At 41.5% G+C, this 16,825-nt stretch overlaps 1 protein-coding gene across 4 annotated transcripts in view; it reads left to right on the forward strand.

Moving 5' to 3' along the window:
- TEC (tec protein tyrosine kinase) overlaps positions 1–16,825 on the forward strand; it is a 104,126-nt gene that overhangs the window by 74,990 nt on the left and 12,311 nt on the right. For all 4 annotated transcript variants that reach the window (XM_006113450.4, XM_025179918.2, XM_025179919.2 and 1 more), the window contains 8 exons: positions 889–1,017; positions 2,448–2,488; positions 4,007–4,188; positions 5,415–5,480; positions 9,056–9,110; positions 9,256–9,335; positions 11,911–12,044; positions 13,913–13,987. In XM_006113450.4, the coding sequence (XP_006113512.2) occupies positions 889–1,017; positions 2,448–2,488; positions 4,007–4,188; positions 5,415–5,480; positions 9,056–9,110; positions 9,256–9,335; positions 11,911–12,044; positions 13,913–13,987 (762 nt within the window). The remainder of the gene's footprint in view (positions 1–888; positions 1,018–2,447; positions 2,489–4,006; positions 4,189–5,414; positions 5,481–9,055; positions 9,111–9,255; positions 9,336–11,910; positions 12,045–13,912; positions 13,988–16,825) is intronic.

Consider the following 16,825-nt stretch of genomic DNA (forward strand, 5'->3'; position numbering starts at 1 on the left):
CCAAAGCAGACATGAGTTGGAATGTTACATTATTATGTATTGCTGTTTTTTAAGGTAAACAACTATTGATGGCACAAGATAACTAGGTTCAGACTTAGGTCTATAAAGCAGGTCCTGTAAGAGCAAACATTACATCGTTTGTCCTGTCTTCTGGACTATTTGCTTGCTGCACATTTAAGAAACTGAACACCTCAGATTCAGAGCCTCAGAAAAACAGTAGGCAGCAAGACTTTGCTGATTATATAATGCACTGAGGGCACATTTATACTATAAAGAAGATCAATACTGCCACAGCCCATCTTCTGGGTTCGATTTAGTGGGTGTTAGTATAGACCCGCTAAATCAAATTCAAAGGGTGTACCTGTTGGTGCCAGTACTCCTGCTCCTCATAAGGAGTAAGGGAAGATTATCCTCCTGCTGTGTGGATAACATCAAAATGCAATGTAAGATATGTCGACTCCAGCTTCGTAATTTTTTTCAACCTTCCCATGTAGTATAGACCAGGCCTCAGTAGCAATACCATAATGTCAGGAAATCTTGATCTAGGCAATGCTGTTATTTTGATGCACTTCATAATACAGCTACTGTAAAATGTTGGACTCTTTCACCTAGCTCCATTAAAGTGAATTGTTAAACAATACTCTGAACTCTCAAAAGCATTCTTGCAGAGAAATCATCCTGGGGCTTGAAGAAATTATCACTTATATTATTTGACACCCACATTCATATGTAATGAATCTCTCAAGAGTAGTAATATTGCAATAAGTATTAAAGTAGTATTGATTATGCCCTATGTTAAGAGTTATAGTATTTATGAATTAATAGCATGACGTTATTCTTATTATAACTTTTTAGTACATTAAACTATTTACCATTTACTTTTTTTAGAAATAAAGAAAAATAGTAATATAATGATAAAGTATCATCCTAAATTCTGGACAGAAGGAATTTATCAATGTTGCAGACAAACAGAAAAATTAGCACCTGGCTGTGAAAAATACAATCTTTTTGAAAATAGTAAGTATATGTTTTTTCCTATATCATTACTTTAGCCTGATTTTTGACTATCTGTTTATATGATCCTTACTATCATGGTATCTGAGCACCTTCCTTATTAAACAAAGCTAATGAATCATGGGAAAAGTGTTGCCAAAAAAGCTAGTATTATTCCGGGAGGTATTAGCAGTATTGTAAGAAAGACAAACAACGTTTGCTTTACTTCACGATGATTAGGCTTCAGCTGGAGTAATGTGCTCAGTTCTGGATGCCACATTTCAGGAATTATGTGGACAAAGTCCATTTTAATTGGAGAAAGTCTAGAGAAGAGTAATAAAAATTATTAAAGATCTAAAAAACATGACTCGTGAAGGAAGATTGAAAAAACTGGGTTTGTTTAGTTTTAAGAACACTGAGAGGGAACATGCTAACAGTTTTCAAGTGTACAAAAGTTTGTTAGAAGAAGAAAAGAGAAAAATGGTTCTCCTTAACTTCTGAGTATAAGACTTACATTAAATTGCAGCAAGCGTGGTTTAGGTTGGACAGAATTTCCTGTCAGTGGCCAAGCACTGGAATAAACTGGCTAGGGAAGTTGTGGAATCTGCATCACTGGCGATTTAAGAGCAGATTAGACAAGCACCTGTTAGGGATGGTCTAGATCAGAAATGAGCAATGACCGGCCCACAGGCTGGATGCGGTTTGTCAGGGTAGATGATGGTGGACCACCACATGCTTTCTTTATTTGAGTATCTGCAGGGATAGCAATTTTCAGCTACCAGTGGCCACAGTTCACTGTTTTCAGCCAGTGGGAGTTGTGGGAAATGGCGTCATTAACTGCATCAGGCCTGCAGGCCGGTTATTGCTCACCCCAGGTCTAAATAATACTTATTCCTATCATGAGTGGAGGGGCGACTGGACTAGATTACAGCTCTATAAGCCTGATATTTTATAATTTATACCAATGTAAATGAAGAAGAACAATGTCGTAAACAGTATAATTATACCAGTATAAAAATGATAGAAGAGGAGAATCAGGGCCAATATATATAGGGAAATAGGACAAACTTCCGTAACATCCCACAACTTCCACTGGCTGAAAACAGTGAACTGTGGCCACTGGTAGCTGAAAATTGCTATCCCTGAAGATACTCAAATAAAGAAAGCATGTGGTGGTCCACCATCATCTACCCTGACAAACCGCATCCAGCCTGTGGGCCGGTCATTGCTCATTTCTGATCTAGACCATCCCTAACAGGTGCTTGTCTAATCTGCTCTTAAATCGCCAGTGATGCAGATTCCACAACTTCCCTCTTTTTGTTTTCTATCAGTTAAAAGTTTGTACGATGTGGAAGGGCTGGTTAAAATGTTAAAAATCTTGTCTGAATTTTACATTTTTGTTTATCAGTCTATTTATAAATTTAACATAGTTCCTTCTACTGCATTGCTTTTAGGCATAAGGAAATCACCTTCTCCAATATCAGATACAAATAAGGTAGGTGGAATCTTCAGAATGTTGAATAGTTCACTGCAATTGACTGAGAATGGTTTTGCATATAGTAATTGGGTTCATTATATGTTTCTTTCAAGGATTAGGGACCAATTTTGCAAACATTATCAGGCATAGAGTCTGATCCAACTTGAATTGACATCAGTGGGCTTTCCATTAATTACACTGGGATTTAGATTGGCCCGTAGGGATTATTATTTTGAATAGCTCTATTGACTTGAATTAGATTACCTGCCATAGTAGGCATTATGGCTGGTGATAAGTTTTAATAGAATTGGGCCTTTTTATTTACAAAAATAAGCCAGCATATCAATGTTCAAGTAAATTTGCCTAAACTGTTCAATACTGTAAATGTAAAGAGAAGCCTATGTTATAACAGACATCAAGATATTTAGCTGTCTGTTAATAACTAGGAAGTTGAGCACTTTATTGTTTCTTTAGGCCAAGTTTATTGTGCATACCAAGGGCTCCTTGCACCCCTCATTCTCACCTGTACAAGCTCCCTGTGTGCCAGCCACCTATACCTCCTCTTTCAGGGAATCACTGCAATCTTCTATCCCTTCCCTCATGCCAGGGACTATGCATGATCCTCCCACCCATTTCTCCTTGTACAGAGCTTCTGTGTGCCATCCATTCCCCTCCCCACCCCCCCTTGGAGTTCTGTGTGTATCCCATCCCCACTATACCAGGGTCCTTCATTCTCACCGCTCCCCCCGCCCCCGATGCCAGGGGCTTGATGTGCATCCCTTTCTCTCTGCCAGGGTCCTTCAGTCTTTCCCTGTCCAGCACTCAGTATCGCCCATTCTCCCCCTTCTTAACCCAGGGTCCTGTATTCTCCTCTTCTGTCTTGCCTCCATATTTTTTTTCTCTCATGCCAGGAGCTCTTTATGCTCCCTCTTGCATCATGCCCTTACATTCCCCACATGATAGGGGTTGTGGGCCCACCTTTCCTTCCCCAAATGCCAGGATGTCCCCTACTCCCTCTTTCGACCATCACCATTATTTTTTCTCTTAGGTCTATCCAGAAGATGAGTCACTCTAGGCATGACTACACAGCAGCATTATTTCATTACTGACCTTATTCCAAAATAACAAAGAGTGCATCTACACTACAAGCCTTTATTTTGAAATAATGGCAAGCTGGAGGACTTCTTACTCCAACTCCTGTAACCCTCATTTTATGAGGAATAAGGAAAGTTGAAGGAAGAGTGCTCTTCCTTTGACTTCCTGCTGTGTAGATAGTTCCAAAAGCTGAGTTAAGCTATTTCGACTTAAACTATGCAATTGGTGTAGCTGAAGTTGCATAGTTGAATTCGACTTTAGCCCTGCTGTGTAGATGTACCCTATGGGACATGGGGTGGCAACTGGTTAAACTGTAGTAGGAGGATAAGCAGAACTGAGATAGGCATATTGCTATGCAAAGAGATATTTAATGGGTCTTTCATGTCTCAGAGTGTTTTGCTTTGCCTAAATGAAAAACTAATAATTTTATCTCATTTTCAGCGAAGGCCTCCACCACCTCTTCCCCCACCTGAGGAAAACGAGGAGGAAGATGAGGAAATAGTAGTAGCAATGTATGATTTTCAACCTACAGAGTCTCATGATTTGAGACTAGAGAGAGGTGAAGAGTATACAATAATAGAAAAAAATGACATTCACTGGTGGAAAGCAAGAGATAAATATGGGTAAGACACATATCCATCCCTTCTGTGCCCATTATGGTATTGAGTAAGATTATTCACTTATTTCAGTTATTCATATTGATTATGCCTATTAAATAACAAGAATAAAGTATCTAAAAGCCAAAAATGCTTAGCTGACCAGATCTGATTTTGGGCCCCAGTCCTACACTTTGATCCATGTTCATGGGGCTGTGCACAAACCAGGTTTGTGCGTGTGTGTAAATTTCCTGTGATATTTCAGATTTTTTAAAACTAAAATGTACTTAGTTTTAATATTTATAGAAATTAAACAAACAAGCTCCACATACCTCTTCCCATTTATTTTAAAGATGTTTTAGACATCTCACATTGTTTTAATGATACTTTTCTTGCTTCAACATTTATCACCTCCATGTTGAAAATTGTTCATGGTAATTTTGAGTTAGTTAAAGATTGTAGGGTTGTTGTGGCAATATATTTTTGGGGAACAGAAGGCACCTCGTCTCAACCAAAAATCTCAGTCAGAGCATATCCCCATGGATGGAGGTAAGATTGCTGAAGCAAAAAGCTGGCATGGAAGCCCAGGGCTTCTAATTTTGTCTTCTCCTGCCTGTTGCTTTTCCTACAGGAGAAGTGCGTTGACTCAGTATTTAACCTTTATCTTCTGCATACAATGCCGCTTCGTCAGATGCAGGGATGATGAGGTAGAATAAAAAAAACCCATGGCTCTATATATTAGGGGAGAGGAACCTTTTTTGGGTTGGGGGTCACTGACCCACAGAAAAATCAGTCAGGACCACACACAAGTGAGAAGCAAAACAAAGAAAAAACCTACCAAAACCTCACTGACATGGCCCCTGACTAAGAAGGAGAAAGATACTCCACATTTCCCTCCAAACAAGAGCTTATAAGGGCCCAGGCTAGTAGATTTTGTATGCTCCAGCCCAGTGGTAGGGTGGGGGAAGAAGGGGTGGAATGCCATCATGGGCTCCCTAATGCTGGAGGGAAGCCCTGAGCCTTGGGACCAGATCCAGGCAAACCAGGGGCTGCATCCAGCCTCTGCAGTCTGAAGTTTCCCTGCGATATATAATGAGAATCAGAACTGGTCAATGATTAGGTAAAAGAGTGCTGGTGACCCTTACTAATTAGCAGTATGAAGAACTGTGTTTTAAGCACACATGCTGTATCCTGTTATCTAGCCTATATCATTATTAAGGCTTATGGCACAATGTTTCTCTTACTCTTTTTAGAAATACAGGATATATTCCAAGCAACTATGTAACAGGAAAGAAGTCCAACAATCTTGATCAGTATGAGTAAGTGAATATTAGCATAAAAGTGGGGAAGAGGATAAAATAAACTTTAAACTTGAGCAATTTCAAATACATATATATTAAAATAAAACTGCACAAGTGTATAGATTATGCAAATAAGATCACAGGTAAAACTTTTTAAAAGATTTGAAATACAGGCAGTCCCCGACTTAGGCGGATCCGACTTAGTCAGATCCGCACTTACGAACGGGGTTTCTCGCCCCGGAGCTCACAGGCAGCGGTCAGCCACCTCGAGCTCCGGGGCGAGAAAAGCTGCTCCCGGTGCCCCTGGTCTGCTGGGGACCGTCTCCAGCAGACCAGGGGCATTGGGAGCAAACCCGCAGCCGTGGCGGGTTCCCGCGCTTCTGAGGCTTTGCCAGAGCAAAGCCTCAGAAGCGCGGGGACCCTGCCGCGGCTGCGGGTTTGCTCCCGGTGTCCCTGGTCTGCTGGGGACCGTCTCCAGCAAACCAGGGGCACCGGGAGCAAAGCGGTCCCTCGCCAGAGCAAAGCCTCAGAGGCGAGGCACCCCCCCACTGCCGCTTTGCTCCCTGTGTCCCTGGTCTGCTGGGGGGGGGGGGCGCAGCTAGTGTGCCCCCCCTAGCAGACCAGGCTTTTGTTGTGGACCCTGGGGAAGAGCAGCTGGGGCGCTGCCGGTTGGTCCCGCAGCGCCGCTCTGGGCACTACTGGACCAACCCGGCAGCACCCCAACTGCTCTGCCCCAGGTGTCCTGATTCAGCCGCTGCTGGTCAGTTTCAGCAGCGGCTGAATCAGGACTCCTGGGGCAGAGCAGCTGGGGTGCTGCTGGGTTGGTCCAGTAGCGCCGAGGAGCGGTGCTACTGGAGCAACCCAGCAGCACCCCAGCTGCTCTGCCCCAGACGTCCCCAAGTCAGCCGTTGCTGAAACTGACCAGCGCTGAGTACAGGAAGCCCAAGGAACAGTTGCTCTGCCCTGGGCTTCCTGGAATCAGCTGCTGATCAGTTTCAGCAGCAGCTGACTTGGGGTTCTTAAGTTGAATCTGTATGTAAGTCAGAACTGGCGGTCAGTTTCAGCAGCAGCTGAATCTGGACGCCAGTTCCGACTTACATACAGATTCAACTTAAGAACAAACCTACAGTCCCTATCTTGTACGTAACCCTGGGACTGCCTGTACATGATTTTCTAATTCTTCTTTTGCTGTCCATGTTTCACTGTGATGCATATCCTGATTTCCACTGATGAAGTTAGAGGAGATTCAAGCATGTAGTTTTGAATCAAAATTTAAATAAAAACAAGTATATTAGAAGCAAGAGGAAGACCAAGGACAGGGTAGGCCCATTGCTCAGTGAAGAGGGAGAAACAATAACAGGAAACTTGGAAATGGCAGAGGTGCTTAATGACTTATTTGTTTTGGTTTTCACCAAGAAGTTTGATGGTGATGGGACACTTAAGATAGTGAATGCTAGTAGAATTGGGGTAGGTTTAGAAGTTAAAATTTAAAAAAAGAAAAAACTGAAAATGACTTAGAGAAGTTAGATGTCTTCAAGTCACCAGGTCCTGATGAAATGCATCCTAGATTACTCAAGGAGATGATAGAGGAGGTATCTGAGCCTTTAGCTATGATCTCTGAAAAATCATGGAAATTGGGAGAGATTCCAGAAGAGTGGAAAAGGGCAAATTTAGTATCCATATATAAAAAGGGAAATAAGAACAACCCAGGAAACTATAGACCAGTCAGTTTAATTTATGTGCCAGGGAAGATAATAGAGCAAGTAATTAAGGAATCCATCTACAAACATCTGGAAGATAATAAGGTGCTAGGTAACAGCCAGCATGGTTTGTAAAGAACAAATCATGTCAAACCAATCTGATAGCTTTCTTTGATAGGATATCAAGTCTTGTGGATGAGGGAGAAGCGGTTATCCTAGATTTCAATAAAGCATTTCATATGGTCTCTCATGACCATCTTATCAATAAATTAGGGAAATACAACCTAGATGGGGCTACTATAAGATGGGTACATAACAGGCTGGATAACCATTCTCAGAGAGTAGTTATTAATGGTTCACAATCATGCTGGAAAGGCATATCAAGTTGGGTTCTGCAGGGGTCTCTTTTGGGACTCTCTGTTCAATATTATCATCAATGATTTAGATGATGGCATAGAGAATACGATTACTAAGTTTGCAGATGATATCAAGCTGGGAGAGATTGCAGGTACTTTGGAGGATAGGGTCAAAATTCAAAATGATCTGGACAAACGGTCTGAGGTAAATAGAATGAAGTTTAATAAGGAAAAATGCAAAGTATTTCCACTTGGGAAGGAATAATCAGTTTCACACATACAGAATGGGAAGTGACTGTCTAGGAAGGAGTACTACAGAAAGGGATTTAGAGGTCATAGTGGATCACAAGCTAAATTTGAGTCAAAAGCATGACACTGTTGCAAAAAACAAGCAAACATGATTCTGGGATGCACTAACAGGAGTGTTGTGAGCAAGACACCAGAAGTCATTCTTCCACTCTTCTATACACTGTTTAGGCCTCAATTGGAGTATTGTGTCCAGTTTTGGTCACCACATTTCAAGAAAGACGTGGAGAAATTGGAGGAGATGCAAAGAAGAGAAACAGAATGATTAAAGGTCTAGAAAACATGAGCTATGAGGGAAGACTAAAAGAATTGGGCAAGTTTAATTTAGAAAACAGAAGACTGAGAGGGGACATGATAATGGTTTTCAAATATCCAAAAGGGTGTTACAAGGAGGAGGGAGAAAAATTGTTCTCCTTGCTCTCTAATGATAAGACAAAAAGCAATGGGCTTAAATTGCAGCAAGGGAGGTTTACGTTGGACATTAGGAAAAACTTCCTAACTGTCAGGGTGGTTAAACACTGAAATAAATTGCCTAGGGATGTTGTGGAATCTCCATTACTGGCGATATTTAAGAGCAGATTGGATAGATATCTATCAGGGATGATCTAGATGGCACTTGGTCCTGCCGTTGAGGGCAGGGGACTGGACTTGATGACCTCTCCAGGTCCCTTATAGTATTTTATGATTCTGTGATATTTGAATGGTATTCTGGTTGCAAAGTGAGTTATGTTATATGGACTTTATTGGGCTCCATGCTTTTGTGAGAGCTCATTGGGTCTGTGGTTTTGTCTGTACATTACACAATATAAAGATGGCTAAATGTTCTTTTAAATTCACTATAATTCAATAGATTCAGTTCCTGTCCTCGTGTACTGCAAAATATGTTGAATCTGTTTGACTCTGTCTTAATAACTGCATAACATTTTGTTTTCTAAACTTAAAAAACAACAAATGGCCTGGTAGCACTTTGTGGACTTAAAACATGTAGATGGTATCATGAGCTTTTGTGGGCACAGCCTACTTCCTGTCATCTGAAGAAGTGGGCTGTGCCCATGAAAGCTCATGATACCATCTACATGTTCTGTTAGTCTGTACAGGATAAACTTAAAACAACAAATGGTCTGGTAGCACTGCATAGACTAACTGGGCTACTTCCTGAAGCTTCGGAACATTTTGTTTTATGTATGTTTTTTAATTACGAATATCTTTAAGAGTTTAGAATTTTTTTCAGATGGTACTGCAGAAATCTGAACAGAAGTAAGGCAGAACAACTTCTCAGAGATGAGGTAAATATTTTTATTATTATATCAACCTTGCTCAAAAGTTAGCTCCTCTTAAAGTGAAATAATCAGTTAATTCTGATTCATGCAAATATCAGCACAAGCATAACATTGACTGGAGCCTAAAATTGTTATGGTACTTGGATTTCAGGATAAAGAAGGTGGCTTTGTGGTGAGAGACTCTAGTCAACCGGGTCTGTATACAGTATCCCTTTATACAAAATTTGGAGGGTAAGTTACTGTTGCCACTAATTACAATTTCTTTTGTTTGAATTTTATTTGCTTAGATATACAAATTCATAGTTTAGAAAAAGGAGATTTATTCGTTCAATGAAGAATTAAGCCAAATATTTTAAAAAGTGGATGCCTAAAATTAGGCCCAAAATCCAGAGTTAGACATCTAAATATGTAACCTTTTCAGAGGTGTTTAACACCCACAACTGTTAATGGGATTAGTGCAAGTTGAAGGTGCTCAAAACTCTGACAATTGCTCTAAGTTTCGGTCTAAAACAGTGGTTTTCAAACTTACAGTCTCAGGACCCTGTTGAAGAAAATTGTTGATGCCTGTGACCCAACATAATTTCACTGAAGTGTGTGCTCCAGGGATAGGGGTGAGGATGAGAGCTTTAGACTCCGTCTTTGGGGGGGAGGGTGAGTCAGGGTCAGGACTGGGGCAGGAGGGGCTTACCTCAAGCAGCTTCTGGTCAGTGATGCAGTGGGGGTGCTAAGGCAGGCTTCTTTCTTGTCCTGGCACCACAGAGCATACTGCGCTACAGAAGCAGCCAGTAGCAGGTTCCCAGCCAATGGGAATGCAGAGCTAGTGCTCAGGGCAGGGGCAGTGTGCAAAGCCATATGCACTCTTCTCCCTATCCCCCCAGGAGCTGGGCCTGTTGCTGGCTGCTTCTGGGGTGCAGTGCAGTACTGGGTCATGATCCCTAGTTTGAAAACCACTGGTTTAAAATTTACAGCCTTGATAGTGCCTTTAAGACACAGCCCCAGTTTGGGAAAGGTGCAAATTCCACTGCACCAAAAGGGTGTCTGAAACACATTGTGCTTAAAAGCACGGCTGTGCCTCCCAGAGCTTCAGGGAGAGCACAGCCAGTGATTAGGGTTGTGAACTTTCTAATTGCACAAAACCAAATACCTTTGCCCCACCCTTTTTCCAAGACCTAGTTCCCTGCCTGTTACATACCTCTTCCCTTCATCACTTGCTCTCCTCCTCACTTTCGGTAGGCTGGGGGGAAGGTTTGAGATGTAGGATGAAGGGTTGAGATGTAGGATGCCTTTGGCTGGAGGTTTGGGGTGTGGCTGGGCCAGGGATGCGTGGTTTGGAGACGGAGTTCAGGAGGGGCTCCAGGCTGGGGCAGGGTGTTGGGATGCAAGCTCCAGGAGGGAGTTTGAGCACAGAAAGGGGCTCGAGGTCTGGGACAGAAGGTAGGTGCAGGGAGGGGATGAGGACCCTGGCTGGGCATGCAGGCCCTGGGGTGGGGCTCGGGATGAGAGGTTTGGGTGCAGGTCTGGGGCAGAGGCTTGGAGTGGGAGGTAAGGTGTGAGCTTTGGGAGGGAGTTTGAGTGTGGGAGAGGACTCCAGGCTGAGGCAGGAGTGAGGGAGGGGGTTCAGGGTGCCAGCAGCACTTACTGCAGCTCCCAGGAAGTGGCTGCCAGGTCCCTGTGATCATGATTTCTGACCAATGGGAGATATGGAGTTGGCACTCGGGGAGCAGGACAGTACATGGAGTACCTGCTCCACAGCTCCCACTGGCCAGGAACCATGACTAATGGGAACTGTGAGGGGCAGTGCCTGCGGGCACAAGGGCAGCATGTGGACTAGGGATGTTAGAAATTGGTTATTTTAATAACTGTGTAACTGCTAAAATTCTTAGTGGTTACATGGTTACTCAGTAGCCCCCCGAGGCGCAAGGATGGCAGCCAGTACACTCCTGGCCCCATTCCTGGGGAGCCCCCTGCCATTCAGCGCTGCTGCCTCTATATGGGTGGCAGGTGTGAGCTGGTCCATAGGGGGAACTGATTTAAAAACTGGCTCCCCATGCAGACCAGCTCCCACCTGCTGCCCTGCGCTGCTGCCTCTATATCAGAGGTAGCAGTGCAGGGTGGCAGGTGTCTATCCTGCCTGCACTTCATTTAAAACTCAGACCAGCAGGCTGGGAGTGAGCTAGCCTGGCAATCTGAGTTTTAAATGCAGAGCATGCAGGGTTGGGGGGTGTTGCGGTTATCTGGGACTGTTAACCAATAAGCAGTCACTTATTGGTTAACCAGTTGCCCTTGTAACCATTAGCATCCCTAATGTCGCTGGAGCCTCCCTATGCCTGTCTTAGCCTGTCCCCCACCTGCTCTCCCATGCCATTGATCGGACTTTTAATGGCCTGGTTGGCAGTGCAGACTGGAGCCACCAGTCCCTTCTTCAACCAGGTGTTCAGGTCATCAGCCGGGCACCTGGCAACCCTGCCAGTGATACCTTTGAAGTGGGTACACATGCTTTAATCCCAAGAGACCACTGATGCTGAGCAATACATATGGGTGAGTTCACTCATTACTGCCTCCTGTGGACCCAGTACTGCCACTCTGGGTGCTAGGCTAACATAGTCTTTGAACTCTGTGGCCACTGTGATTGATTGTTTACATCTTTTGTATGTGGTGACAAATCAGGAGGACATTTGTTCTTCTATATTCATCTGGCAGGGCTAGGTACAATTCTACATGTAGAGGTGATTTAATTTCCTATTTAATATGTACCTCTCTCCAGGATTCATTCTTAAAAATGCCATATTTAATTTTTGTTTTTTAGAGAAGGTTCATCAGGAATAAGACACTACCACATAAAAGAAACAATGGCGTCACCAAAGCAGTACTATCTAGCAGAAAAACATCTTTTTAACACCATTCCAGAGATAATTGAGTATCATAAACATAATGCAGCAGGTAAATGAATCTGATCTTTCTGTCAATTAAACAGAAGCGGATTTGAATAGGAAGGTGATGCAATTTTTACATAATTTCCCTTCAGACCCATGAATGCCCTTTAAAGGGACTGTGACACTGCCTTTCACAAAATGTTTGTTTAAAAATATTCTCTCCTATTCATGAATAACCACTACATTTTACACGTTGAACAAACTCCTCATACTTACGGAGTATTCTGAACAATAATAGCTGTTTCCTTTTACTGTTATAGTTGATTCCCTTTTACTGTACTTTCTTATTAAATTTTAAATCCATCCAGTATCCTCCATTAGCTTACTATACCGTGGACTAGATCCTTGGCTACACTTTAGGGACAGACAGACAAGCCAGTGAAGGGGCTGTGTTGCTCACCTTTGCATTCCCCCGATCCTGATGTTGCACTGTGCAATATTAGTAGCTCAGAGTAACATGAGGGCTTTTAGCAACACTGGCTACTGACAGATTTAAATGGCCTAATTGGCATCTGGGAATTGGTATGTACGTATTCCAACAACATCTTCTATGCCGGCACTAAGGAATAGATGGTTTAGGAACCTGGACACCAGCCAAATGGCACCAGACAATCCTGCTAGTATTAAGGAGATCCTGTAGCTGGCTATACTAAGCAGAGCAAATCCAGTGGCCATTTGGCACACACTCCAGGATCTTGACCAGAGCACAAAAATTAACACAATACAGTGATTTTTATTCAAGTCCAGATTGTGACACATCAAGGCATATATTTATAAGATGTTTACGAATTATCTGAGGAAGTTTTTTATATTTGACTCTAAATACTTGATTATTGTTCCCTGTATTTTATCCTTTACTTATTTAATGTCATCATCTTTTCCTAACCAGGTGTTAGGAGAATATTTAGTTAAAATGAATTTCATGTGTGTGACTCCTGTTATTGCAAATGGGAGCTACTGATCACCAAACATAGTGATGAGACTATACTTTTTAAAGAATGTTTACAGCTTGAGTTACAGTCTCTGCAGTCCTTATTCAACAGCCAGCCGTGTTATTTTAGATGTTAAATGTACATTATTTTTGCAATAAAAATACAGAGAACATTTAAGCCAAATTTAGGAATTCTTATTTTCAGAGGTGCTGAATGCCGATGGCTTCATTTTTAATTTTCCTGAGCACAAAGCCAAGATGTATACAATACGCCAAAACTAATTTCAATTCTATTTCTTTCTCGAAGAACTTTCACTATATTCTCACTATTTTTTATTTATTTATATGTATTTTCTGTCCTCTCTTGCATTTTGCCTCTGACACTGGGTAAGCTCAAAAAGTTGTCTCTTTCATCAACAGAAGTGGGTTTAATGAAAGATATTACAGTGAAAGCTTTGTTATCTGGCACTTATGTGAAATGAGGGTTGCCAGTTAATTGAATATGCTGGATGACAAAGCTTATTGCGCTGATCCACCCACTACCTGCAGATCCAGCTCCTGGCAGCTTGAGGCAGGCTGAAGGTGAAAAGAGGTGCCTCCTGATGACATTAGCTGGCAGTGCAGGTTGTGAGAAACTCCACAATGGATGGCTAGACAGGCAGGAATCAAGTAAATGCACCTGAAAATGCATCAGTATTGTGGCTGGGAGCAATGCCAGTTAACAAAGTTTTCCAGTTAAACAGAGTGCTGGATAACAAGGCTTTCACTGAATCTCACCTACCTTCTTTCACTAATCTCGGATCAATATGGCTACAACTACTATGCAAACTATAGTCTCATGGTTATCCATCATTATAATGTATAATTAAATTATGATTGATTTGCTGCTTAATACTGTTTTCAGATAGAGTATGTTCCATTTATAATTATTCTCGGAATTTTAGGTCTTGTTACACGGTTGCGATACCCAGTGACTCCAAAGAAGAAGCCTGCACCAACTACTGCAGGGTTCAGCTATGGTAATAACACACCTTCATAAATATACACTAATTTCCTAGAAAGTGACATTGTGTAAATCTAAATTGACAAAATATATACTAAAAAGATGGAAATTTCTAATTATATATATTGATTCTCTGTATTAATTCTTTGAAGCCTCACAGGAAGGATAGGTTTGGAATCCAAGTCTACCAGTACATGCAAGGACTACATTGCTCCAGAGGGAAGCAAGTTGCCCAAGAAGAAGTGGTAGGAGGCTCTGTTCCTCCACAATAATTTATTGCCCCCCTCTATTGCCCCTAGGGATACCTCGAGATCAGTATGATTACAGGGTCATGCCCTTGCCTCCATTGTAGGCTCTCAAGCTTTTTTTACTACTTTAATTTGGGCATCCTGTATTTTGTTTTGGTGTTCCATGGGATGGGAGGGAATGGAGTGATCTTGCTCCCATTTAATGCACCAGACGTTGTATATCTCTAATTTATGATGCTTAGATGAACTGGCACAACTTTAGATAAGGGCAATTTGCTGATCAAGTATATACACTTGATAATACAATGTCACTCTCTATAACAGGAGTCCAGGATTAGTATTCTGTGTCACTCTGAAGCCTGGTATGTCTTAGAGTCAGTCTGAAATGATGGAAGCAGTAAGCATGATTGAGGGTTCTTTTTATACAAAGTATCACAAGGTTCAGTCACCACTGGATTTTCCAGTCTGTTACCATCCAGCTTTTAAGTTCTCAATGAATTACACCATATATCTATGCCATGCCAACAGTCTTACATCATTGTAATATCAGAGGTAAACCAAAGGACCACCATCCTTACTATAAATCTAATTTGCATGCCACAGTTTCATTGATTGTATAAGGGAGACTGCACAGATGGTGGATTAAGGTCAAAGAATTTAAGACAGAAGGTACCAGATCACCTAATCTGACCTCCTGTGTATCACAGATCACTGCAGCAACCATAAATCAGTAACTGCACACTAAACTGAATAACTGAAATTAAAACAAAACATTTCAGCTCTCAAGAGACTAAACCACATGGGTTACTTGATCCAACTGCCACCCACACAAATTATCATATCTCTCAGCATCAATCCCACATATGAAAACAACCACCCATACAACACAAGCAGCATACACAATAAACCCAAACACAAACAGACTCTCTCTTCAGCATACTCTCCTATTTGCCACCTGCATAAATCCACACAACTCTCCCAAGGCAACACAGGCCACACATAAAATCAATGCATCCACTCACACAACAACACAACCACTACACATAAAAACCTCCAATATCAATCTGAAGCCTAGAATGTGTGTTTGAGTCAGTGTCATGTGATGGAAACCACCATAGGAATGGCCAAGAGCTCTTTTGTTAGACTGCGTTTGCGGAAAATAAACCCTCTCAAGCTAATGTGATATCTTTTTTGATGAGAATAAGAAGTTTGGTTGTACAAGCCAATAGTGTTGACATAATATACTTAGACTTCAATAAGGTGGTTGACTGGGTACCACATGACATTTTGAGTAATAAACTAGAACAATACCAAATTAACATGGCACACATTAAATGGATTAAAAACTACTGATAGGTCTCAAAATGTAGCTCTAAACAGGGAATCATCATTAAGCTGTTTGGTGTCCAGCAGGATCCCATATGGATCAATCCTTGGCCTTATGCTATTAACATCTTTATCTATAACCTGGAAGAAAACACAAAATCACTATAAAGTTTGCAGATGACACAAAAATTGGCAAGTGGTATACAATGAAGAGGATACTATTTCAGAGTGAACTTGCTTGCTAAACTGAGTAGAAGCAAACAAAATGCATTTTTAAATGGTAAATATAAATGCATACCTCTAGGAAGAAAGAATATAGGCCGGGGTTATAGGATAGAGGACTCTATCCTGGGAAGCAGTGATTTTGACGAAAATGTGTGGGTTGTGGCAAATAATCAGGTGAACATGAGCTCCCACTGTGACTCCCTGGTCAAAAGAGCTAATGCAATCATAGGATGCATAAAACGAGAAATCTCAAATAGGAGTAGAGAGGTTATTTTATCTCCATAATTGTACTGATGATGACATTCTGTGTCCAGTTCTGGTGCCCACAATTCAAGAAGGATGTTCATAAATTGTAGAAGGGTCAGAGAAGTGCCACAAGAATCATAGAACATTAGAACTGGAAGGGACCTCAAGAGGTCAACGAGTCCAGTCCCCTGCCGTCACGGTAGGACGCGGTACCATCTAGACCATCTAGAATGATGAGATTATTAGAAAATAATGACAGACTCAAGGAGCTCAATCAATTTAGATTCACAAAGTTAAGATTAAGGAGCGACTTGATTATAGTCTATAAGTATCTACTTGGGGATATGTATCTATATAGAGATGTAAGTATTTACTATATTAATTATCTATTCATCTACTATACTGTTTATCTACTATACTAAGTATCTGTTTAATAATAGGCTCTTTGATCTAGCAGAAAAAGGCATAACATGATCCAATGGCTTGAAAGTTGAAACTAGACAAACAGACTAGAAATAAGGTATACAGTTTAATGAAGAGAGTAGTTAACCATTAGAAAATTTTATCAAGGGTCACAGTGGATTCTCTATCACTGACCATTTTAAAGTCAAGATCGGATGATTTTTCTAAAAGAGACACTCTAGGAATTATTGAAGGGATGTTCTATAACACCAATGGACAAGCAAGTCTAGTGAGTGGACTGCATGAGTAGTTCTCCTTAGTCTCAGTGGGCTGCAAGATTGAAATCAGTCATGTGTTCTAACCCAGATGCCAAGAATAAGATTACATACATTATTACATTAATACAT

Source organism: Pelodiscus sinensis, chromosome 5 (genome assembly GCF_049634645.1).
Source record: "Pelodiscus sinensis isolate JC-2024 chromosome 5, ASM4963464v1, whole genome shotgun sequence".
NCBI classification, from domain to species: Eukaryota; Metazoa; Chordata; order Testudines; family Trionychidae; genus Pelodiscus; species Pelodiscus sinensis.